Here is a 26591-nt window from a genome sequence, read left to right as displayed (position 1 = left end):
AAACCGCCATAAAAAAAGCCAGACTACGGTTTGAAACTGCACATGTGGACAAAGATCGTACTTTTTGGAGAAATGTCCTCTGGTCTGATGAAACAAAAATAGAACTGTTTGGCCATAATGACCATCTTTATGTTTGGAGGAAAAAGGAGGAGGCTTGCAAGCCATTGAACACCATCCCAACCGTGAAGCACAGGGGTGGAAGCATCATGTTGTGGGGGTGCTTTGCTGCAGGAGGGACTGGTGCGCTTCACAAATAGATGGCATCATGAGGGAGGAAAATTATGTGGATATATTGAAGCAACATCTCAAGACATCAGTCAGGAAGTTAAAGCTTGGTCGCAAATGGGTCTTCCAAATGGACAATGACTCCAAGCATACTTCCAAAGTTGTGGCAAAACGGCTTAAGGACAACAAAGTCAAGGTATTGGAGTGGCCATCACAAAGCCCTGACCTCAATCCTATAGAAAATTTGTGGGCAGAACTGAAAAAGCATGTGCGAGCAAGGAGGCCTACAAACCTGACTCAGTTACACCAGCTCTGTCAGGAGGAATGGGCAAAATTCACCCAACTTATTGTGGGAAGCTTGTGGAAGGTTACCCAAAACGTTTTACCCAAGTTAAACAATTTAAAGGCAATGCTACCAAATGCTAATTGAGGGTATGTAAACTTCTGACCCACTGTTAATGTGATGAAAGAAATAAAATATGAAATAAATCATTCTCTCTACTATTATTCTGACATTTCACATTCTTAAAATAAAGTGGTGATCCTAACTGACCTAAAACAGGGAATTTGTACTTGGATTAAATGTCAGGAATTGTGAAAAACTGAGTTTAAATGCATTTGGCTGATGTGCATGTAAACTTCCGACTTCAACTAAAAGTCCTTAGATTAATAAAAAATAGTGGATACTTGTGTGTAGTTTTATACAGGCAAAGTGTGTCTAGGATTTTCACATTGCCTGGAATGGACCCATCTGTACTGTCTTTGATGATGTGGACAACTGAATAAATGGGGGAGGGGCACAATGTATGGAACATCAACCTACAGACACACAGTGTACTAGGCTAGCACGTGTAGGCTACATCAGAATTGAATATTTAACTGGACAGTATGGATTTTTATTTAGTATGCTGTCGATGGAATATTTGCAATTTATGAAGGGGGTACTCTACTTTGATAATAATAGATATTGGTTTCTGATGAATAAGTGTAGAATCACCACTGTTGACACTGGATTTAAGTGCGCAAGCACTACTGAGCTCATGGAAGCTAGGTTACTCTATGTGATTCATTCTCTGCACGGTCTCTCATCTGTGTGACGCTGACGGTGGTCATTCTCTGCATGGTCTCATCTTTGTGATACTGAGTGAGAGTTCTCTATCAAATGCACATAAAACATGCATCAATCACATTCCACAACGAGATTACGTGGTTTTAAGCGACATATTTGTTAAAAACTGGTTACAACTTCACAAAGGCTCAGAGATTACATAGGTTATGTAATAACGAGCTAATACAGTACTGTGAAAAACAGTCAGTTCTCGCGATGGGTGTATCTTCCATCTTGCCACGTTCGAGCGCTGACGTAAAACGGTAATGTCTAGATGGGATACAGCTTTTGTCAAATTAATGTCGAAAATATATTTTTTGCATTTTAGCTAACCCTAACATAATTATCCTAAACTGCTACGTTAATTCTACTAACATTCTGCGTAAGTTCTCCTAAAAAACTGCCGCACACTCTAGGAGCTCAGATGCAATAATTTAATAACCAACGTTTCGACAGACAAGCTGTCTTCATCAGTTCATCAGGGTAGTTCTCATAACCTACGAAAAGTACATTTTAACAAAAGCTGTATCCCTTATAGTTAAAACCACATAAAGGGGGGATAAACAAGGCGGTTCTAGCCTGCGGGGGTATCCCAATGACTGTATCCATACGATTGAATAAGACAACCACCTCTGAAAGCGAATTGGACGAGATTTTCCTTTTCTCCGCCCACCTCATCTTCGTGAAGCTCACACTGGCTGAGGGCGCATTCACTAAACAGTGGACGGGGTTGCTATGGGCTTCGGGTTATGAGGGCAGAGATTTGATTTCTACTGGGCCACCTTTAGTGCAAGAAATTGAGTGAAGCTCGTTAATTTTGAATTTCCACATTTCTACTTGAATTCAATCAACTTCGAATAGCCATGGCCCCGAAGAAAAACGCACGAGGACACAAAATGAAAGGTTCGTAATTTTAGTAGTGGCAGTGGTGCATGGAACCAACCTTCACTTAGCTGCAGAATGGCTTTAAAAGTTAATCGGGAGGCAATATTGACATTTTCATTTAAGCATTGCAAGTTAGCCTACAACAATACGAAGCCTATAAAACTGAACAATATGTAGCATAACGTCAACAATATACCAACAACGTAAGCCAGCAATTGTGCCCCTTTTTACGGAGCCATCAACTGTACAGTACATTGTTTCGAGTTATAGTAAACAGCACAAACAGTGTCTCTTTATATCCATATTTCAGACGCGTTCCCTATTTTACTATACATTATACATACTATTCATAACAGCGCATTTGTTCGATTTGAAAATGTTTCGTGCAATTCGTCAGGTTGCAAAGAATAGTTGCACGACCATAGCCCGTGCATTTTAGATTGGCAATGGTAGCCAAGAATAGTGAGGATCTGTGTCATCTTGTGCTCACGTATGACAATATGTGTCATATGAGGCCAATTACATATCCACCTCGTAGACTTCAGCGGAAACGGCATCAGTTGCGTGTATTGTCCCCCCCCATTTACTTTTCTTTAATTTCTACCAAGTGCTCACGTGTCAATAGTGGGAGAACGTGGGAGGGGTTACACGTGGCTTATATCGTCACTGTTGCGAACTAGGACCCATATGGATCCCTTTTAATTATATGGACCCCCCTTTTTCTCATCGCGGGACCGCTCCCCAAGTTATCGAGTTGATTAATTACATTGGCATGGGCTGAGCTCCCTGCTTTAAACTTTCTAAACTAATGGTTTCAGGGCAGACTGCAAGGGGGTGCTTGTACAAGTCATGCTAAATATTGGGCCCCTTTTCAAAAACTCCAGTGTCATTGTGACACGTGTCCATAGAAAAGTTTACCCGAAGTTTTTTTGTATTTAAAAATATATTTAACCTTTATTTAACTAGGCAAGTCAGTTGTTTTTTGTATACTTCTAGTTCTTGTAGACTTATATAACCTTAGAATGTGTTGCACAAAGGTAAGTAGATTGTGGCTATCAGTGTTTCAGTGCCCCTCATTTTAGGCTACTTCCATAACTATTTTTTTTATTCATCTGATATAGAACGCTGCATTTACACCATGTTTTGTTACACTTTCAATAAGATGATAATCATCAGGCCACTATCATGCAAATCGATCATATCAGTGTGAATATTATGGTTCCTGCCAAAAGGGAAAGTTGAGAAGTCATCAAGTAAGCAATTGCAAACTTTTTATAAACTTAAAGTGGTTGCAAATGAGTTGAAGGTACACACTTTGCATGTTATGCATGATCAAACGGTGGTTGTAAGAATAAAAAGTCCTTTGGAACATTATGTACTGTTCTTATCGGAGCGTTTCACAACTCAAGGCTCCTCCCCTTACATGTACAGTGGGGAGAACAAGTATTTGATACACTGCCGATTTTGCAGGTTTTCCTACTTACAAAGCATGTAGAGGTCTGTAATTTTTATCATAGGTACACTTCAACTATGAGAGACGGAATCTAAAACAAAAATCCAGAAAATCACATTGTATGATTTTTAAGTAATTAATTTGCATTTTATTGCATGACATAAGTATTTGATACATCAGAAAAGCAGAACTTAATATTTGGTACAGAAACCTTTGTTTGCAATTACAGAGATCATACGTTTCCTGTAGTTCTTGACTAGGTTTGCACACACTGCAGCAGGGATTTTGGCCCACTCCTCCCTACAGATCTTCTCCAGATCCTTCAGGTTTCGGGGCTGTCGCTGGGCAATACGGACTTTCAGCTCCCTCCAAAAATGTTCTATTGGGTTCAGGTCTGGAGACTGGCTAGGCCACTCCAGGACCTTGAGATGCTTCTTACGGAGCCACTCCTTAGTTGCCATGGCTGTGTGCTTCGTGTCGTTGTCATGCTGGAAGACCCAGCCACGACCCATCTTCAATGCTCTTACTGAGGGAAGGAGGTTGTTGGCCAAGATCTCGCGATACATGGCCCCATCCATCCTCCCCTCAATACGGTGCAGTCGTCCTGTCCCCTTTGCAGAAAAGCATCCCCAAAGAATGATGTTTCCACCTCCATGCTTCACGGTTGGGATGGTGTTCTTGGGGTTGTACTCATCCTTCTTCTTCCTCCAAACACGGCAAGTGGAGTTAGACCAAAAAGCTCTATTTTTGTCTCATCAGACCACATGACCTTCTCCCATTCCTCCTCTGCATCATCCAGATGGTCATTGGCAAACTTCAGACAGGCCTGGACATGCACTGGCTTAAGCAGGGGGACCTTGCGTGCGCTGCAGGATTTTAATCCATGACGGCGTAGTGTGTTACTAATGGTTTTCTTTGAGACTGTGGTCCCAGCTCTCTTCAGGTCATTGACCAGGTCCTGCCGTGTAGTTCTGGGCTGATCCCTCACCTTCCTCATGATCATTGATGCCCCACGAGGTGAAATCTTGCATGGAGCCCCAGACCGAGGGTGATTGACCGTCATCTTGAACTTCTTCCATTTTCTAATAATTGCGCCAACAGTTGTTTCCTTCTCACCAAGCTGCTTGCCTATTGTCCTGTAGCCCATCCCAGCCTTGTGCAGGTCTACAATTTTATCCCTGATGTCCTTACACAGCTCTCTGGTCTTGGCCATTGTGGAGAGGTTGGAATCTGTTTGATTGAGTGTGTGGACAGGTGTCTTTCATACAGGTAACGAGTTCAAACAGGTGCAGTTAATACAGGTAATGAGTGGAGAACAGGAGGGCTTCTTAAAGAAAAACTAACAGGTCTGTGAGAGCCGGAATTCTTACTGGTTGGTAGGTGATCAAATACTTATGTCATGCAATAAAATGCAAATTAATTATTTAAAAATCATACAATGTGATTTTCTGGATTTTTGTTTTAGATTCCGTCTCTCACAGTTGAAGTGTACCTATGATAAAAATTACAGACCTCTACATGCTTTGTAAGTAGGAAAACCTGCAAAATCGGCAGTGTATCAAATACTTGTTCTCCCCACTGTATGTTGAAGTTGTACAGGGGCATATTCATTAGGTGAACTGTTCAGGAAGTTGCTGATAGAAATGTAATGTATAGAACTGGCACTATTCACTATTCAACAAGACAGATGTATCTGTGATACATTTCTGTTAGTTAACATTGGTTATGTTGCACCCTCCCCCCCTGAACAGGCCTCATACTCACTGCCCAACATCTGATGACTATCAACTGCGTGCCTATAGCTCCCGAGTGGCGCAGTGGTCTAACAGGCTGACTACACCGCTCGTGTCGCGTGCGCGAGCATTGCAAAATCAATTTTGAAATCATTTATTCAATTAAGCCAGAAGAGGACTGGCCACCCCTCATAGCCTGGTTCCTCTCTAGGTTTCTTCCTGGGTTTTGGCCTTTCTAGGGAGTTTTTCCTAGCCACCGTGCTTCTACACCTGCATTGCTTGCTGTTTGGGGTTTTAGGCTGGGTTTCTGTACAGCACTTTGAGATATCAGCTGATGTAAGAAGGGCTATATAAATACATTTGATTTGAATTATTGCACCCACACTGCTCGCGCGCACCAATGAGCGTCTGTGTTGCCAAGGGATAAAATAGAAGTCAGTTCTATTTCTGACGCAGATCGCGCTGCAAGTCCTGCCTCTCCCATCTCCTAATTGGTTTATAGAAGCAGGTACCCACGTGCCATCTCCTCATTGGTTATACCCACGTGGGTGACTGAAAGACGAACGAGGTCAGTGGCGGTAATGCACGTGGGTGACTGAAAGACGAACGAGGTCAGTGGCGGTAATGCACCTAATTTATGAAAGTTGCCAATCGCAATATAAAGTCAAGAGAAGAAAAGGCCTGGAAGGAGGAGAGATGACTAGAAACAATTTGGTTGACCGTTTTATGTGTGGATTAATTGGTGGAGTAGAGGACCTTGTGCATTTCAGGTAAAATAACAACTCAAATGTTTATATCCCAGGACAAATTAGCTAGCAACAGCAAGCTAGCTAAATATGACAAATTAGCTCAAATTTATATAATTGAACCTGCTTGTCGTGATTGCATTTGATGTGGGGGTACAAAATACATTTATGCGCGATGGCGCACGATGGGGCATGCGCGCAGCCGGTTTGGGTTCTGTGTAAGGCACTGCATCTCAGTGCTAGAGGCATCACTACAGACACCCTGTTTCGAATCCAGGCTGTATCACAACGGCTGTTATTGGGAGTCCCATAGGGTGGCGCACAAATGGCCCAGCGTCATCCGTGTTTAGCGGGTGTAGGCCGCCATTGTAAATAAGAATTTGTTCTTGACTGACTTGTCTAACTAAATAAAGGTTACATTTAAAAAACAATTTAAAGCTATGGGGACTTATTGATGCCTCAACGTGAAAGCTATTTCCTAGTTTCCCTTTCAACATGCTGCATTTATGTAATAAGACAGAAAAGGTATGTGGAAGTCAATTACTGTACTGTATGACCAAAATATAAAAACATCTGTTCCTTTTGAATCTGCATCCTTTCAACATATTGTTTGTTCAGAGGTTGGATTGTCATTGATATTCTACACAGTGTTTCTATTGACTTGCCATATTTTATGATGTCTTGTCGTATTATTATTTATAAACAATGCATTTGCTCCCTCCAGCCTCTTCTCTCAGCCTCATGGTTTAATTGGACGAAGGCCACAGAACTGGTAAAGGCAACAACTGACATGTGACCTCGTGTGTTTTCTTTGCAGTGTATTCCCCCCCCAAACTAAATACTACTCTTAGTTGGGGAATAATCTTGCATGTGTGGTGTGAGCTTGTTTGTAGGGGATGTTGTTTTGCTTGCCTGTTCTGCTTTGGATTTTGCACCGAGCTGTACAAGAGTTGTAGGACTGAAAATGTTGTATAACTGATGAATGAGGGTTGGGAACATTTCACACATTCTCGTCAGCTACGCTGAATTTGTTTTTTTTGTTGCTCTCACTGATCCTTGAGTTAATTTTACTGCTATTGAATTGATGGCACCGAAGTATCAATATTTGAATAAGTAAATTTGCCCATTTTATTACTAGAGTCCTTTGTACAGTATGTGGTCCTGCTGCATCTCAGAGACCGGACAATGTTTGTTCAGTTTGCACTATGGTACCGAATGTCTTTGTTCCACAGACGTTAAAGGAGACAAGCATGTCTTTATGGAGAGTCAGTAATGTGCTTTTGAAATGATTTAGGCTAGTTGCTTTTAAATTGTGTCTGGCGCTACAACAGCGAAAAAGCTTCATTTTAGATTTCAACTGAGCATCATAGTTCATTTCCTGATGTTCCCACACAGTCCATAGAATGCTGTTATGTTACTGGTAATGTGAGCAGTATCTATAGGTCACTTTGGTTATGAATGGAGGCTTATGTGCTTGAAGGAAGTATTTAGCAGCATCAAACCAAATGTTATTTGTCACATGCGCCGAATACAACAGGTGTAGATCTTACAGTAACTGCTTACTTACAAGCCCTTAACCAACAATGTAGTTTTAAGAAAAATAAGTGTTAAGTTAAAAAAATAAATAGATAAGTTCCAAATAACAAATAGTTAAAGAGCACCAGTAAAATAACATTAACGAGGCTATATACATGGGGTACCGGTACAGGGTCAATGTGCAGGGGCACCGGTTAGTCGAGGTATTTGAGGAGGGGGACAGACAATGCAAATGGTCTGTGTAGCCATTTGATTAGTTTACCCTGTATCTTTCCTGTATCTGGTCTGGAGTCTCTTCCACTCCCCTTTCTGTGGACTTGGTAACTTGTGACTGGCACTTTTAGCCAAACCATGACAGTGTATAAAGTAACCAGGTGGTATTAGTTGGGAAACCAAACAGATCATGATTAAATCAAACTGGCCTTGTGTGAGAGCCAGGGGGTGGGGGAGTCGAGGACGGTGGTAACATTATCTTGTCAATGTGACCACATGCACCAACTTAAGGACCTAAAATCGAGGTGTGTGTGTGTGTGAGAGTGTGTGTGTTTGAAAGAGAAGGGGACTGTGTCAAAGCAGACATTCCACAGGATCCTTATGCAAGCTCAAACAGAACAACATACCCACAAACGACACCAGCAGAGAAAGAGAACAGAGAGCGAGTTTCTTACAACTAACTACACAATTAAAAAGGAAGTAACAGTATTCAGTTGGTAGTCTGTCTGTGGCCAGAAACAAGCCTGGCCAGTGTGAGTGAGGGGGTATGTCTCTCCAGAGAGAGTCGGTAGGGAAGGTTGTAGTAAACGCTTCGGCAGCAAAAATTGGATTGATACAGAGAAGATTAGCATGGCCCCTCTGAAAGGATGACATGCAAAATCCGTAAACGCCTGCACAAATGGCTTAGGGGCTTTAAAACGTAGGTCTGCTAGATCAGGGCTGCAACCTTTCAGGACTGTCAGTACCCATGTTCCAACAGGGAATGCAAACAGTTTAGACAGTTTGTTGGCATTTATTTTTAGGCCCACTTGGTAGGCTATTTTCATTCTCTTGTAATCTTGTGACGGCTAAGTGTTTGAAAATGTACGCGAGTAGCAAATACCTTATACAAAATAGAGGCAAATAGTTTTATTATTGAAAACGGATAGTAAAATGTTTTCTTTTACCTTTATTTAACTAGGCAAGTCAGTTAAGAACAAATTCTTGTTTACAATGACGGCCTACCCCGGACGACGTTGAGCGCTGCCCTATGGGACTCCTGATCACGGCCGGTTGTGTTACAGCCAACTTATCATCTGCCAATATCCTGTTATTTCTGTATTCTGTATCAGCAAAAAATATTTGTATCACTTATACAGTACGCAGGCTTTTAGCATGTCCCCTTTTACACTAGGGCTGGGCAATTTATATCGAATCAATTTGGATTGATGTTTTTACACAATATTCCAAATGCTTTGTTTAGCAAGAATAACGTTTTTCTTTCTGTTTTTTATGAGCGATTGTCTTGATTGTTCTCATGTTTTCTTTTTGGTCTCGTCTCCTTCGCTCCTTCTGTGCTGTGTGAGATCTGTATGTAATGAGGTGATGCTAGGGCAGGGCGGTATACCGTTTTTTATGATATACAGTGTGTTTGGAATGTATTCAGACCCCTTGACTTTTTTCCACATTTTGTTACGTTACAGCCTTATTTTAAAATGGATGAAATTGTTTTTTCCCCTCGTCAATCTACACACAATATCCCATAATGACAAAGTAAAAATCCAAACCCGTCCGTGCATCAATACTGGTATGTATGTATGTATGTATGTATGTATGTATGTATGTATGTATGTATGTATGTATGTATGTATGTATTGTTGAGATAATTTCAAGAGTGTGCGAAGCTGTCATCAATACAAAGGGTGGCTATTTGAAGAATCTCTAATATAAAACAGTTTTTGGTTACTACATGATTCCATATGTGTTATTTCATAGTGTTGATGTCTTCACTATTATTCTTCAATATAGAAAATAGTAAAAATAAAGAAAAATCCTTGAATGAGTAGGTGTTCTAAAACTTTTGACCGGTAGTGTGTATGTATGTATGTACACATACACACAAGTAATAGACATTAGACCGGGAGAAATTTGTTCTTTGGTCTGGAGTCCAAATTGGAGATTTTTGGTTCCATCCACCATGTCTTTGTGATATGCGGTGTGGGTGAACGGATGATCTCTGCATGTGTATTTCCCACAGTAAAGCATGGAGGAGGAGGTGTGATGCTTGGGTGTGCTTTGCTTGTGACACTGTCAGTGATTTATTTAGAATTCAAGGCACACTTAGCCAGCATGGCTACCACAGCATTCTGCAGTGATACGCCGTCTCATCTGGTTTGGGCTTAGTGGGACTATCATTTTTTTCCAACAGGACAATGACCCAACACACCTCCAGGCTGTGTAAGGGCTATTTGACCAAGAAGGAAAATGACAGAGTGCTGCATCAGATGACCTGGCCTCCACAATGCCCCGACCTCAACCAAATTGAGATGGTTTGGGATGAGTTGGATAGCAGAGTGAAGGAAAAGCAGCCAACAAGTGCTCAGCATATGTGGGAACTCCTTCAAGACTGTTGGAAAAGTATTCCAGTTGAAGCTGGTTGAGAGAATGCCAAGAGTGTGCAAAGCTGTCATCAATGCAAAGGGTGTCTACTTTTATGAATCTCAAATAGAAAATATATTTGTTAACACTTTTTTTGGGGTTACTACATGATTCAATATGTGTAGGTGTGTCCAAACTTTTGACTGGTACTATATAAAAAAAGTTAAAATAAAAGCTAGGGGCGTGAATCAGAAAACCAGTCTATTTTGTGTGACCACCATTAGCCTCATGCAGCGCGACACATCTCCTTCATATAGAGTTGATCAAGCTGTTGATTGTGGCCTGTGGAATGTTGTTCCACTCCTCTTCAATGGCTGTGCAAAGTTGCTGGATATTGATGGGAACTGGAACACGCTGTCGTACACTTCAATACAGAGCATCCCACACATGCTCAATGGGTGACATGTCTAGTGAGTATGCAGGCCATGGAAGAACCGAGACATTTTCCATAGGAAAAATCCCACTCCTCTAACAATGGGGGGAGTCGTCCCAAAGTCGAGAAGGCCGGTGACACGCTTAGGTCCAAAATAGCTGATAAATGCATTGGGCTTATTTTGGACAGATTTTGATGAGTGAAACCTTGCCTCACCTCTTCCTCTCTGTTATACACGCACACAGCAAGCCCCTCCCCCTGCCACTCCCACAACAAAATGAGAGATCACTTCTTCCTCTCTGACAAAAAGTTTTAACTTGCTATTTGCATTTGAGGTTTGGTCCATCAGAATGGGTCATATGGACACAAACACATTGAGACATTATTTTACTGTAATAGAGAACAAGTTAACCTTTAACAATCCTCTTTTTTGGTCTCAACTGCTCAAATTGCGCACAGAGCAGACTACTAAAACGGGAGTATCAATGAACATTGATTCTCGAAAATGTGCAGCATTTTAGCCAAAGACTATTATACTAACTGTCTAGTCTGTTTTTATAAATGTGCAATAAGCATAAAACACAATTTAAATAAGGAATTGGCAACTCCTTCTCATTCTGAGAAATAAGGTAGGCCACTTGATTTCAACATCTGAACAAAGTGGACAGGCTAGCATGCTGTTAAACAGTTGGAGACGGACAGAACGGTGTGTTCATAACAATTCAACTGTTCTGCCTTGTTAACTAGCAAATAGATTGAAGTTGGATAAACTTAGTGTTAATTTTCCATAATGCCAGCTACAAGAACTAAATGTGCATTATACACGGTGCTGGTTAAATTTGTAACAAAAAGGGCATTTTCATGGACAGATTTGAAAGCCAGATCAGTGATTATTGCAACTATTTTGATAAAATAATGTAATTATTCGTGGGTCTTGTGTTTGTGGAAGGCTTATTTAGCCTAAGTATAATTTCACACGCCCTGAATTCATTAGATTATTGCTGACTGGGCCTCCCGAGTGGCGCAGCGGTCTAAGGCACTGCATCGCTAGTGCTAGAGGTGTTACTACAGACCCAGGGTCGTTCCCAGGCTGTGTCACAACTGGCCGTGATCAGGAGTCCCATAGGGCGGTGCAAAATTGGCCCAGCACTGTCCGGTTTGGGGGAGATTGTGGCAGGGGGGCTTTACTTGACTCATCGCGCTCTAGCGACTCCTTGTGGGCGCCTGCAGGCTGACCTCGGTCGTCAGTTGAACGGTGTTTCCTCCGACATATTGGTGTGGCTGGTTCCCGGGTTAAGTGGGTGTTAAGTAGCGCGGTCTGGTGGGTTTCGGAGGACGCATGACTCAACCTTCGACTCCCGAGCCCGTTGGGGAGTTGCAGCGATGAGACAAGATCGAAATTGGGGAGAGAAAGGGGGTAAAATAGACCCCAAAAATAAATAATAATAATTAAGATTATTGCTGACTGTTTAAAGTACAGTGTATTTGACCTTTAATTGTACAACAAATCTTATTTAGAGAAAACATTTTAAAAAATCTGTGAATAGCCCATAAGTTTGAAAAAGGCCATATTTTACACCCCTGCTGGCTTACCCCTACTCACTAACCACTAGCAGCCTTAAAACACATAATTTATTAGCAGTTCATCACAATAGCATTTCTCGTATTGTTACACAAAAACAAGATGAACCTTTACCATCATAGTAGACATTGAACATCTATAACCAAACTGGCTAAAACACTGTTGTTACCTGCCTCACACAGGAAGCGGCGCAAGTCCTAATCCAGGCACTTGTCATCTCCCGTCTGGATTACTGCAACTCGCTGTTGGCTGGGCTCCCTGCCTGTGCCATTAAACCCCTACAACTCATCCAGAACGCCGCAGCCCGTCTGGTGTTCAACCTTCCCAAGTTCTCTCACGTCACCCCGCTCCTCCGCTCTCTCCACTGGCTTCCAGTTGAAGCTCGCATCCGCTACAAGACCATGGTGCTTGCCTACGGAGCTGTGAGGGGAACGGCACCTCCGTACCTTCAGGCTCTGATCAGGCCCTACACCCAAACAACGGCACTGCGTTCATCCACCTCTGGCCTGCTCGCCTCCCTACCTCTGAGGAAGTACAGTTCCCGCTCAGCCCAGTCAAAACTGTTCGCTGCTCTGGCACCCCAATGGTGGAACAAACTCCCTCACAACGCCAGGTCAGCGGAGTCATTCACCACCTTCCGGAGACACCTGAAACCGCACCTCTTTAAGGAATACCTAGGATAGGATAAAGTAATCCTTCTAACCCCCCCCCCTTAAAAGAGTTAGATGCACTATTGTAAAGTGGTTGTTCCACTGGATATCATAAGGTGAATGCACCAATTTGTAAGTCGCTCTGGATAAGAGCGTCTGCTAAATGACTTAAATGTAAATGTTAGCTGACAGTGCTATAGCTAGCCACATGCTAACCTGAGTGCTAACATTACTAACGTTTTACTAGCAGCAGTAACATTAAATCCAGATAATGGCTAACACAAACATTGGCTACCATGATCTCCTGCAAGTTATATCGGTCAATAAAGATCAGGCAGTTCAGCAGAAATAAATATCTTGAAATAAACAGTGACATTAATCTGATTTGGGATTTGAACATTAATTTCTGCAAAACGTGCAGTATTGGAGTTGTTGTAGCTTGCTATCTAGCAAGCTTATTCCATCCCCAAACACCTGCTAGATCCGAGTGGGCTAGTTTGTTTTGCATGGCCCGATGCTCTTAGATAGCCTGCTATTTCTTTTATTTTGATCAAATAGGAACATAACTCTATGGACACTTTAGTACCTCCCGATTGGCCAACATCACGACGCGACCAGCCGGCTGTTCCTTTGTTGATGTCAAAGAAGCAATGTATTGTTGGAATATGAGTTTTGATAAATGGAATTTCGGATTGCAAAAGAAGTGTATAATAAACAAAAAATAAGCTTAAGCATAAGAATATAATCAATCTATGCTGTTAGATTTGTGGAATCTCTCTCTCTCGTGGAACTTTTCCTTTTAACATGAATGACCAACAACTTTCCAACCAGGGTTGTGACAGCACATGACATAATAGTTAGTGTTTTCCTCTGTGTTTTATATTTTAATGTGATTTCTAATACCGGGACGATACCAGTATTGGAACTATTTTTTTCATGGCAAAAATGATAACACAGAGGCAGAGCTCTCTTTGGTCCTTTCAAAACAATAAAACATTGTGTGCTATAGCTTGGAAAATAAAGAACTGTGACACTTGATGACAACATAATGTTTGTTTCCAATGTTAGGGATGTTTTCCTAAAGAAGTAAAATCCGCTTTGTGCTTTGTTTCCTTGCCACGATACTAAGTATTACGATACTAGTATCTCCTGGCCCTGGTGATTTCCATGTGTGCTTGGCAATGTGTGGCCCATTGTGCGTTTTGCTGTGATTTGTGGTCATCTGAGTGATATTCTGGATGAGCAACATTTTTACTTTACCCCCTTTTTCTCTCAAATTTTTGTGATATCTAATTGGTAGTTACAATCTTGTCTCATCGCTGCAACTCCCCTACGGACTCGGGAGAGGCTAAGGTCGAGAGCCATGCATGCGTCCTCCGAAACACAACCCTGCCAAACCGCACTGCTTCTTGACACACTGCTCGCACCAATGTGTCAGGGGTAACACCGTCCGACTGACGACCGAGGTCAGCTTGCAGGGGCTTGGCCCGCCACAAGGAGTCACTAGAGCACGATGAGACAAGGAAATCCCGGCCGGCAAAACCTTCCCCTAATCCGGACCACGCTGGGCCAATTGTGCGCCGCCTCATGGGTCTCCCGGTCACGGCCGGATGTGACACAGCCTGGGATCTAACTGCGATGCAGTGTCTTAGACCACTGTGCCACTCTGGAGGCTCGGATGAGCAACATTTAACACATTGGTAATAACCCAGCTCCTTCCCCAAAATGCACACACTTCTTTGCAGCAGATTTTCTTTGTACTCTACCTATGTCAGACAGGTGATGTACGTTTGTGAATGACGTCCCTCAATCCTGAGTGTGCAGAGAAGTTTTGAAATGCCTCTACTCTCTCGGAGAGCCTGCTTAAACCGCCCATGTAGGGCTAATGAGTATCCCCCTGGCAGCCAAGCAAAGTCCCTGAAAGTCTGCCAGGATTTGCATGGGCTGTGGCCTGTAGACTTTAAATCCCTCTCCCTCAGCCCGCTCCACCACACGGTAGTGTGTGAATGAGTGTCAGCCAGTTCACTTAGTAAAGATCTCCCCTTCTCAGCCTGCTGCTGTTTTATTGTTACTGGGGTGGGAGGTAATAATGACAGACATTTTTTTATGGCCCTTTGAATCCCTGGGGTTCTGTCCTGAGGGATGCCGGGTAATGTCACATTCGCATGGCGTTAACACCGCCTCTCCATATCAATGCCTGAATATCTTCTGGTGGACGAGCGGACAGCTCTAAAAATAGCCCTATTAGCTGGTTCAGGTCCCATATCGGGTTCCTGCTGAGTTTGCCTGGAACAAATAGAGGAGGGTAGCTGTTGCAAAGGGTTTTGGGGGAAGGATAAGGGAGATAAGACTCACTGAAGCTTTTCCCATTCGGACGGGTCAGGGACGGTCTGCACGGATGGAAGTGCCGATAGTCAAGCCCACCCCGGTGTTGGAACCCGCGGTGGTTGTCGAACACACAGAAGGTAGATGGAGCGATGTCGTCAGATAACAACCTTCTCCGGAATGAGGGTTACTTTTATAGACGTTGGTTCGACCCGTGAAATGTTCCTTTTTTGGTGATGGTGGACAAACCGTTGTTATTATGAGAGGCGCACATCTGGGGTTGATGTTTTGGCGTTTGTTATACTCAACTGAGGGACGATGTGGAGCACGACACAGCTCTGTCGATAAGGTCATAGGATTGGGCCTAGTTTTTGGGTTGGTTTCGGTGCAGATGTGGAACCACTTTATTAAACTTTTTGAAAGAAATCGCAAACTGTAGTGTGTAGATGAGGTTTGCATGAAAGTGAAGTCGAATGACCAATGGGTGCATTGATTATGACTGATGGCATTTGGAGATTTTTTCAGGACTACACATATTAAAAAAATATAAAGAACTGTCACTGACATAATCAGGTGCTGTGTGTCTATATATGGTGTCCAGTAAGCGTTTCACTGTTACCCTACACTTGTTGATTACGAAGCATGCGAATAATATAATTTAATTTGATCTGTATGTGTGAAATGGTTTGACCTAGCTTTAGGGTAGCGGACTGCACCTGTTCATTATTCCACTGCCATCTCTTCGAATATACTGTTGTTTTTACCCATACAGTGTTCAGTGTCCAGTGTCAACAGAAACCGGAATAATTACTCCACTGCTTCTGTATTTCTGCCTCTCTGGGGACAATACTGAATTATAATTCAGTTACTTGAAAACTCTAGGCCTATGTTCAGGCCTCTTGAGGTTTGCAATGTGACATTCTTAGGTTTTCATGCTATGTATAGGCAACATTTTATCTACCTTTTTCTTTGTTGTAAGTATCAAAAATGTGGTCAGTGGCTTATGAGATTTCTCCATTCTTACCCATTTAACTTCCCATTTTATATCTGACTGCAAAACAACAACAAAAATGCTTACGTCATGAGTATTATCGCAAGATATCTCTTTGCCGTCAGCTTCTTTTAACCACAAAAGCTTTCTGATTTCTGGAACATTTAGGCCTAGGCCTGTATTTTGACCATCTTACAACTCAAATAGAACACATTGCATTTGTGTGTAGCTTATGTATACACGTCTTTATCCTGTATAGTATTCGTTTCAGGTCTGACTCTCTGACTTATCTCTCTCCCACCCACCATCACAGAAGCCAAAGCACAGCTGGCCAGTAAGAATGGCAAGAAGCCTGAGGTAGCAGGAGGAAGCTCCTTCTTCACCTGGTTCATGGTTCTTGCCCTCCTGGGCGTCTGGACCTCTGTGGCCGTCGTCTACTTCGACCTGGTCGACTACCAAGGCGTCATCGGTAAGTGACACCTTAAAGGTGATTTTCCTGTGTGTTTTTTATATATATATATATATATATACACATATATATATACACACACACATACTGAAGTTGTAATAATATTGTGAAAATGATAATGCAATATAAGTGTAAGAGCTGTTTGAAAAGACAGCCTGACATTTTTGGGGATATCACCAGGCAGTATAAGTTAATAGACCAATAAATAGTTTGCCCTCCTCTCTGCCAATAACGGCTAGTTTTCAGGTTACATATCCCTCCAAATAGGCTCCCCCAATAAGGCCCCTCACTCAGGCCACTCCCAGACAGTGCTAGCAAAAGTCTTGCTTGAGAAATTGCTTTTTGCTACGCAGCTGTTTTTGTTTCTTTTTGGCCATTTCAATTGAAAGAAATCACAGTCAGGTACTTAATTGTAACCCAGAACCCATTTGATATTGAGATAAAAACGGCTTCATTGAACCTTTTAACAGGAAACACAAATGCTACAGTACTGTAGCAGGGCTACATTTCCTGCTAGCTACAGCAGTCTGTCACAGTCAGTTGGTAGAACCTTCAGCCTTTGCTACAATCATGAATGCCATTGAGGAATAACCCAAAGTGATACTGAGTGCTTTGATGCATTTTAACATTGAGCTTTCAACTTCTCAACCTTGTCGTAGTTTTATCTTTGGTGCATGTGTGTGTGCACTTGCTCAGTGTGTGGATCTGAATATGTCTGTTTACTAAATCATGTTTGGATCGCAAATTGATACTTAATCATTTATTAATCTTGTAAATATTTGTATTTCTCCAATGTGAATGTTTTTGTCTGGTCTTAATCTTGCATGCAGCCAATGCAAAGGACTTGCACATTAAGCTGTCTGAGACACTGCAAGGTATGATATTTGCGCCCATGATCATGCCCCCAAATAATCATGTGTCAACCATGAGACTCACCAACCCTCCAGTCCCAATTGAAATAATCAATTTATTTCCCATACATATCGTCTAATCACTTGCTTTTGACTAAATTCTTATTGCAAGAAAATATAACATTTTTAAGTTGCATTAGTCATAAAAGAGATTTAACCTTTTTTCAATAGTCACACTGTATTTTTTAATGATTTAATACCAATCAAATAAATTTGATATATAATGCAATGTAAATGAACAAATGTAATGCAAAGCTGGCAAAATAATATTTTGAATCATTGCTTCCTTGCTTTTTTATGCTGAGCTAGTCATATTTATTCAAATAAGACAGTGTGGCTATGTTGTGGTAGGGGTTGGAACCGGTTCAGGGAACAGAACAGTTAATAACGTTATTTTACGTTCAGGGCATTTTTTGGGGTCCCACAAACGCAACAACTCGCATGTCCCAAAGCCCTCACTCTGTCACTCAAACTTATTCCAGTGTCTGCCTGCCAGCTGAAAATCTTTGCGTGCTCGTGTGTGTGTGTGTGTGTGTGTGTGTGTGTGTGTGTGTGTGTGTGTGTGTGTGTGTGTGTGTGTGTGTGTGTGTGTGTGTGTGTGTGTGTGTAACTTGCCTCTCCCCCTCCGAAGCGTAGGCTACTGTAACCTAGTTACTGCTAGTTATGGATAATATAGTATCACGTTTCACATTGGATATATTAACTACTAAAAGTTAAGACATGTTTTTAATTATGCACTAACAAGCTCGTTAACTAGCTAGCTCTGGTCCAACTCTCAGAAGTTGAAAGACATTCAAAGTTCGTCTGTAGAAGCCGTTCCTCTGTAGGTGTAATGCTGTGGGTCTAATTCCGATAATGCATGTCATAGGATGCCCAGCGCTTCAAGCCAAGCCTCCTCCTCCACCCACTCTCACTCTCTCCCCGCAAAATTTCAGTCGCATCTAGCGCCCTACACTTGATTGTCTATTGCGCATTGTAAACAACTATTGCTACGCAGCCGATAGCACCCAGGCCAAAATGACTAGGCCTATACCTTGCACGCTCCATAGCAAGCACCTGTATTCACATTGATTGGTGACGTAATTGAATGTCAGGCTAATGTACATTTTTGTTCGATTTGGTTCAGGACTTTTTTATTTTTCCAGTAGGAACAGTGGAAAGGAACAAAGAAAAGATTGGTTTGTTTCAGAACGAAAAATGTGAAGCTCATCATTAAAACATTGAAATATTGAAATGCTAACATGTTACTATAATGCTAATCTCTCATGGGCAGATTCTGCGCGTAGGCTCATGGTATTCTCAGATCATGAAATTGAGATCTGAACTGACTTGGATCCGTGAAATTCCCAGCCGACACTGACAGGATCCTGTTCTCTTTTTTTTTTAAGTCAGTATCCGATTCGGATCCGAGGTGGACCAGATCCTACCCCAAATATGTCAGATGAATCGGATCCAAATTGGGCCGGGTCTGTATCGGACCCAAATGGATCCAAAATATAAAAAATGCCGCATTATTGCTGCACAAGCCTTGTCTGGCAGGCAGTGAGCGTTAAAGTTTCACATGCATTTTCTGTTGTCGGCCTATTTAAAATAATTGATTTGTGGCCTACACTACAGCTTAGTATTTTGATAAATGACATCCCTAATTTAGAATGTTGACACAAGAAGGGAAGGGGTGTATGTGTGGAGAAGGCTCACTAATAGGCACGTCTCTCTCCAGAATGCCCTCTGTCTCCCGCTAATTTGTGCGCATTTATTGTTTCATTACGTCAATTGTTTGCTCTTTGTTAATATTTATTGTTTGTAATTTTTTTGCTTGAGCACGTATAGAAGTGCCTGGCTTGTATACCAATTACCCCACTGAAGGCATTCTTTCAAAAAGTATACTCTGCCATAAGACTTTATATGGGCAAATATAAATGAAAGTTTTACATCTCCCTGAGTCTGAGGGTGGTTTTAATTGTATCAACTCGCCACCCAAGGCTTTTATTTTAGACATATTGTTAATGCACTAAAGAGGAACAATGGGTAATTATTGAAGATGCGCATGCTCACCCCCAGAATCTTTTCACGTGTCTATTTTCAAAGAACATTAACGACTTCATAGTAGTATGGAAGAAGAAAATGAAACAGATTCTACAAGAACAAATATCACTCCCAAAAACACAACCGTATGGAACAATCCTTGGAAACTATAAATTAATTGGTAATAGGAAATAAGTATATTTCCATAACACAATTAAAAAGCAATTTTGGACTGACCAATGTAGATATTTTCAAATACATGCAACTTAAAAGTAAAATATCACAATTTTGATTTGTAAAATTTTGGACATCAGAGCAATCTTGAGGGAACCCTATTTGAGTCAGAAAATGATATTCATATGGTGGGTAAGATGAACAAAACCTTGCAGAGAGCCTATCCAACTGACAACCTCTTCGAAAAAAATATTAACTATTGGAACCATGACTTAAACATAACTGATATTGGCACAAGATGCAGAAAATGTTGGGGGGGTGGCAGCAGTTTCCTTTTGCGAGGGTGGAGACTTCTAACACATAGACCCAGAAGTTTATCACACAGCTGACCAAATTACACAAGAATTTTCTTCTGGGTAACCAAGATTTTATGTTTTATTATTTTATTATGTAACCAGATTTACCAGAAACGCTAATATGATCATTAAAAAAATGACTCATGATAATATTGCTTATCGTAGAAATAAATAGCAATACTTCTGGAAATGCAGAAATGAACAGTAATGATTATCCTAATCCTCATCCAAGAACGATAGCAATTAACATACTGTTTTGTTATTAGAATTTAAATGCTAGTATCCCCCATCCTATGCTATTTTCATTGCGTAGGGTATAGTAACCCACCCCCATTTCACCATACATACCCAACCCCCACTTACCCGGGGCTAAAGACTAACTCCAGTTACTTTACTAGGTCAACTTTCGTCCTATGATGCTGATGGAGATGGTGACTTCGATGTGGAGGATGCTAAAGTACTGCTAGGCAAGTTCATCGATTTGAACTGGATTGCTATTTATTGAAGTGTGTTTGTGTGATTGCATAACTGATTTGGGTTTTCTTTTGCATGACTGACTGGTTTAACCGATCTCTGCCACAAGATACTATTTTAGTAAATTCTACCAAACTGGACAATGAATCAACAAAGTCTGCATGTGCATGTTGTGAAAAGGTGTTTCGAGTACGATTCCATAGTGACTGTTGCGTTTCACACCACTGACATAACATCCAGGGCCTATTGCTGCATGCCTTAAGAATTACTCAGTCATAACAAGGACTTCTGTGTTCTCTCATCTCTAAGTCACTTGTTATATGATCTTAAAGTTGCTCATTTCTTTCTAATCAAAAGGGAAGAACCTACTTCAGGAGTGTTTGGTCCAATGAGTTGGTTCCATGTTCTGGTACTCGGTCTACTCTGCTGCTGTCTGCCATAAAGACTACTGCTCTGCTTTGTCACCCAGACCACTGCCTGTCTGGCACAGCTGTGGTCCCTGCTGCTAGTGATAGATTCTATAGAGTCCCTCTGCATGCCCACCCCCCTCTAGGCTATTGCTATTCTCTCCTCTCTTTAGTCTCCAACTCTGCTTCATGTGATCTTAGACCTGCATAGTTTCCCTCGCTGCCTGGCCTCGCTTTAAACTTTCCACCCTTTCCTTTCCTCCCTTTTCCACCTTTTACTCTTCTTTCTTTTTCTCCCTCCCTCCCTATCTCCCTTTCCTTGTTTTCCCCTCTGTTTGCGTAGGCCTGACCAAAGATGGCAGTCAGGAAAAGTTGGACTCCCTCAAGGAGGTCCTGGATATGTTAGTGGAGGAGGGCTCCGATTGGTTTCAAGGCTTCTTCACATTCCTCTATGGCCTCATAAACCGGTTTGAGGATGAGGATGGAGCGGCGGAGGAGGAAAGGGGCACTTCTCAGACTGACGGGGTTCAGGGAAAGGGTTGTGTGATCTTAGGCCTCCACAACCAGTAGGCCTTGCTTACCATAACCAGTAGCCATATCCCCCGTGGCATGAAGTCCCAAGTGGACTTGTTGCTCCTTTAGACTTGTTTCCCATTGCTTGAGGCGCGTTTGTTGAAAACCCCTCTGTAATAATCACCATTCCCTGGCAGAATAATTTGAAGGGTTAAGTCATGTAGCAGTTGACCCCTCAAGTCTTTTTTGAATATTTTCGATGGTGGTATGAAGACTATGCCTTCAGGATTTTTGCAGCACTTTTAAATGCCAGGCTGAATAATGCTTTTCTATGATGTGCATTTCCACTTAACAGACTGCAAACTACCGATTTTATGCAATGAACAGCTGCACTTGGGTAACAGATCGGTTCTATTTTTTCCAACCACAGTACTGCATGCCCTAGGGCCCTAACGTTAGCACATTTTTATCCACTTAGCAGGAATTATATTTATGCTTTTTTACTTTAGTTTGACCTTTCGTCTAAGTTTTTACTGTATTGAAAGTTTTGTTGAAGATTATAATTTTTCTTTATCGGTGAAGCATTCCCTCATTATCGTAGTTATTTATCTGTTGTCCATATTAGGATTACTATTCATGTTCTGTGTTTGTTGGTTTTTGAACGTATTCAGGTCTGCTATTTGTCCCCATCCCTGTCTTCGTCATCCATTCGTTAAACACAATTAAAAATGTGTTTTTCCGATTATTTATTCGCTAAGGTTTATGTGTTTTTGTGAATGTTCTTTTTTCCTTGCATGGTAAAGCATAGATTTTGGGGGGGTTGAAACTGCACATAAGATATTTAGAGACCGGCTTGCTGGAGGACTTATTGCACAGGTGTTAATCATTTCTTGTTAGCTGTCCACTTTTGTTAAAGCCAACCCTTTGAGAAACTAGCTTTCGACTGTTCCTTAAACCAATTTTCTAGACGTCCTGAGACAGGGTTATGAAATATGATGTTGCATACTTAGCCCGAGGTGGTTTTGGAAAAACGTGCTCCCTGATGTGGAGGATTCCATGCTTTTTGAGCCCGACTATGAGTTCAAGGAATTTTACCGAATTCCACACTCCATGGACCTTTCACCTGCTTTGAGACGCAGATCATAACCTGAACCCCAGATCTCTGAAATGGGTCAATGCTGACTCCCACTCGCCCTAAAGAGACTTACCCAGCTAGTTTAGTTTTCAAACTCTAAACATTGTGGTCTATAGATGGAACTCAAGAATTGAAAGTTCCAGTAATTTGTAATTGTATGTATGGTCAAAAATGTGTTGTCTGTGACAACATTGAAAGCAAACGAAGACAGGTTTCTTGTAAGTACTAGCAAACACATGTCTGGCACAAAAGGTATAAGGAATGGCACTGTCAAAGATGCAATAAACCTGCTGAGCAAGCTTTTGGGTGGAATCCATTCAGATTTCGTATTGGCTTTCACTCATTTAGAGGCTTGACTTAGTACTCAAGTACAATGACCAAGCATTGACCGTATAGCTAGGAACAGGTTGAACTGGTGAGATTCATGCTCTCGTGTGAAAATAAGTCATAGTGGCTGTAGTAGATTATGTCGCCGCAGCTCAAGCGGGTCATGTAATACTTAACTGCCCATTTAAAAATAGAACTAGACAAGTGACCCAATTGGTGAAGTGTGGTCATGTTGCGTGGACTTTTGGGTTATTAGCATTACCCTGTCAAACAAGCCCTGAAGGACTTGATGTTGCTTTTTAGTTGTCGGGCAGGCGAAAAAAGGTAAGTGGAGTATGCACACAACCAGTGACTCCTGGAGGGCCATTGTACAAATGGTGCTTTGACGCCCCTTTTGATGGTGGACAACTGGTGAACAAAAGAAGAGCAGTCGCAGGTGAACAAAAGAAGAGCAGTCGCAGATAAAGTCAATCATAAATCAATTTGGTTTAATACAAGTTGCAACAGGGAGACAACACCAGCCCAAGAAGCTTAAAGACTAAAGGCAGTGACTTTGTCAGCTGCTACAGAATCACTGTTTCACAGAATACAATAATAATCAGTGTCGTCGGTCCTTGTACCTCCAATCACTATCAACAGATATGAGTTTAATCCATAACATGTGACCAACCAGTGTGTTAAAAACAGAACACTGGATATCGTGTGTATTACAGAAAGGGGAAAATATATACATTTGCGAAACATTTTGTTAATCACTCTAAACTGAATATGAACTTTACTAATCTTAAATATTTCCATTGCAACTACCCATCTATAGTTTTAGATGATTGGTCTTTGGCACCATTGACAAATATGATCCCAAATGTATTGATAACGTGTAAAATTAGTTATACAGTCATGTCACACTCACATGGTCATCATTTCCAAGTCATACTCTTACAAGTAATGTAATAAAACCATCAGAATAGGAGGTATGGGTAAGCACAATGCAATTGTGAATGTGTGGCAGGGGTCCACAGTGTGACCCTTTTACTTGTATTTGCACCTAAATATTTTGCTGTAAGACCTGGAATTGTATCTAGGAGCACCAGTGCGCCTAGAAAAATGAAGGATTCTAGCTTTATTACCTCAAAATATTTTTGATTGTCCTCCCAAATTTCCTGGTGTGCCCCTACATTTTTCAACTTAGGCGCACATGCTCCTTGTAAAAATGGTCAGCGTTGAGCCCTGAATGGTAGCATCTGTCCGCCTTTGGGGTTTGGCATGGGCATGTTTTGAGTTGTCAAATTTTGTTCTGGTAATTTTGGGATATTAGTTTTGCCTGGTGTTCATTAGTAATGGTCACAGTAAGTAATGGTCATTGTTAGATTCTAATGCCATGTTCCTTTTGAAAAATATCAGATGAACCTCGACCCGATCGGAAAAGAGCGAGACACAGAGGTACTTCACCTGCTCCCCTTTTTTTATTCTCTCTGCTGAGAGCAAAACTTCAAGAAGCTCTGAGTAGCCGACTATGCCATATGTCAATTTTCAGATGCGTGAATGCATGGCATTCCATTCATGGAAAGCAGGTCTGCTAGTTAAAGAAACCTGTATATTCTGCTAAAGTTTTGAAGTCTTAACATTGCTAAGTTAGTGTTGAATTTATGTTGGTGGTCATATTTTTTTAATCTTCTTAGCCAACTTAATCGAACCAGAATCTCCAAAAACAAAGGTCAAGAAAAAAGAGGCGGCTACTGAGACCAAAGGTACTTTGTTGTGGATGAGTGTCCAGATTGCTTTGTAGTCTAGTCCATGCTCTCAAAATGTGTTTTTTGCCCCCCCCAAAAAACGAAATGGGGGGCTGTAATTTAGAATCTGTTTGAGGTCTGGCTGGTTTTTAGTTTTGTTCATTCATACTGAATTTGCCCCTGATTTTGTGATTTCACCCGCAGCCACTATTTGGCAATGCCAGACAAGGGGTGGCCCAAGTAGATTATTACTACTGCTCTATGTCAAAGGCTTTACTATCAGATTGTGAGAGAAAATCTTAGCCCCATCCCTGAGTAAGCTTGCTATGGGTGTCAATGAAAGCTGAGAGAGGTACAAGACTTCCCTCCATCTGTTATTGGTTGAGCTTGGTTTTGTTCCGTTGTAACGGTTGCTCTCCCCTACTATAGGTAAGCTCTGCGATTCGCCTGTTCCTATTGGTGGTTGAGCACCAAGCAGATACACCAGTCTTATTGAGACTATATCCATATTTTAACTTTTTGTTTTCCTAAACCTCAGATGAAAATCCCGGACATGTTTCCAAGAGAAAAGCCAAAAAAGGTATTGCATGAGGAACAGTGTGGGTTCCAGTGTGCAGTAGAGTTTGAGCTATGAAGGTCTTGCTTACCATAGTTCTAATAACCATATTGGGATCGTTTGAATTTAAGTGTACTAGTAGAAAAAATATGATTGCTTCTTGACATACAATCATGAATTGGTTTCTAGCCGCATGCTGTATTTGACTACCCCTTTTGTAGTTATAAGGTATTTGGTATGAAATAATTGAAATCCATCATGTCTGCGTGGTGTGCTGAGTGTAATATTGGACAACATCATTCATGTCTGCGTGGTGTGCTGAGTGTAATATTGGACAACATCATATAACTGTTGGACCAACTGAATCGCATCTGTGTAGTAAAACGTGTTTGACCACATATGTTGTCTGGAAAGCGAAACCTTTCCAAAGTGCAGAAAAATGCCAGTTGTTGTTATCCTAACATTCCCAGTCAGCAAATCCAATTACCCAGGGTGCTTTGCAACCTACTAAACGCTTGAAGTGTGGTCAGCAATATGCTTGCGTTGTGACCCTAGCAGCCTGGCAGTGAAAACTGTCAAAGCCGCTAAATGGTATTCTCGTGTCCCAGAAAACCCTCTTACCAAAGACGTGGGCTGGAAGCTGAGGGAGGCCCTGAACCAGCAGCTGGCCATCATCCATGAGCGAATGGAGGCCAAAAAGATTGCCAAGATGGCTCTGGCCGAGGTGAGGAACATCCTGGCCAGGGAGAAGGAGAAGGTCCTAGGGGTGACGAGGGACGAGGTGGCAAAGAAGGCTAAGGTGGCAACGGCAGCTAGGATGGAGAACAAGCCAGAGAAGGGGGAGTTTAAGAAGGCCTTGGGCAAGATTAGGAGAGGCAAAGAGCAGAAAGAGAAGGAGGGTGAAAATAAGAAAGAGGAGAAGGAGGGAGAAAATAAGAAAGAGGAGCACCGCAAGAAAGCTAAGAAGAATGCGACAAAGCCAGACAAGAAGTCAGGGAAAGAGGTGAAGGGTAAGAGGGTAGAGGTCCCCAAAGACGCCAAAAATAGAGAGTCCCCCAAAGCTGCTGCTAAAAAGCTCAAGATGTCTGATAAGGGGGTCCGGAAATGATGCTAAACTCTTCACACCTGCACTGATGTCGGTGATCTTTCACTCCCTCTGGTGACAGAGATGTTAAAAGATTCAGGAGAAACACCACCTGTGAGAGGTCTCCAGTGACAGACCCCTGCGAATGGGAGTAGGAAACCCCCTACTGTGCAGGACAGCCATTTCCGCAAT

The 26591-nt window shown here is 41.8% G+C and overlaps 1 protein-coding gene and 1 non-coding gene across 4 annotated transcripts; both read left to right on the top strand.

Annotated features, from left to right (window-relative positions):
* The first annotated feature begins 1848 nt into the window (after positions 1-1848).
* On the top strand, positions 1849-26546 carry asph (aspartate beta-hydroxylase). 3 transcript variants are annotated; one of them, XM_055867216.1, is made up of 8 exons: positions 1849-2236; positions 16552-16707; positions 17538-17582; positions 20572-20640; positions 24431-24469; positions 24709-24777; positions 25298-25339; positions 25924-26546. In XM_055867216.1, the coding sequence occupies exons 1-8, from the start codon at positions 2197-2199 to the stop codon at positions 26421-26423; spliced, it is 960 nt and encodes a 319-aa protein (XP_055723191.1). In that variant the 5' UTR covers positions 1849-2196; the 3' UTR covers positions 26424-26546. The 3 variants fall into 3 exon arrangements, with proteins under 3 accessions (XP_055723191.1, XP_055723190.1, XP_055723192.1); XM_055867215.1 differs by lacking the exon at positions 1849-2236 and adding an exon at positions 15242-15387; XM_055867217.1 differs by lacking the exons at positions 1849-2236; positions 17538-17582 and adding an exon at positions 15243-15387.
* LOC129814636 (U6 spliceosomal RNA) lies at positions 8480-8582 on the top strand. The gene has a single exon (XR_008753346.1). It is a non-coding gene; the product is annotated as a U6 spliceosomal RNA (small nuclear RNA).
* Positions 26547-26591: the final 45 nt, after the last annotated feature.

Source organism: Salvelinus fontinalis, chromosome 17, assembly GCF_029448725.1.
Source record: "Salvelinus fontinalis isolate EN_2023a chromosome 17, ASM2944872v1, whole genome shotgun sequence".
NCBI lineage: Eukaryota > Metazoa > Chordata > Actinopteri > Salmoniformes > Salmonidae > Salvelinus > Salvelinus fontinalis.
Note: the sequence above shows the minus strand (reverse complement) of the source record. Positions and strands in the feature narration are given on the sequence as shown.

What these genes read in the sequence shown, in the direction of transcription:
- asph (XM_055867215.1), top strand. Translation starts at nt 15,321, where the DNA reads ATGGAAGTGCCGATAGTCAAGCCCACCCCGGTGTTGGAACCCGCGGTG. An exon ending in GGTTGTCGAACACACAGAAG is followed by an intron (nt 15,388 to 16,551) that starts GTAGATGGAGCG and finishes CCACCATCACAG; the next exon opens with AAGCCAAAGCACAGCTGGCC. An exon ending in GAAAAGAGCGAGACACAGAG is followed by an intron (nt 24,470 to 24,708) that starts GTACTTCACCTG and finishes TAATCTTCTTAG; the next exon opens with CCAACTTAATCGAACCAGAA.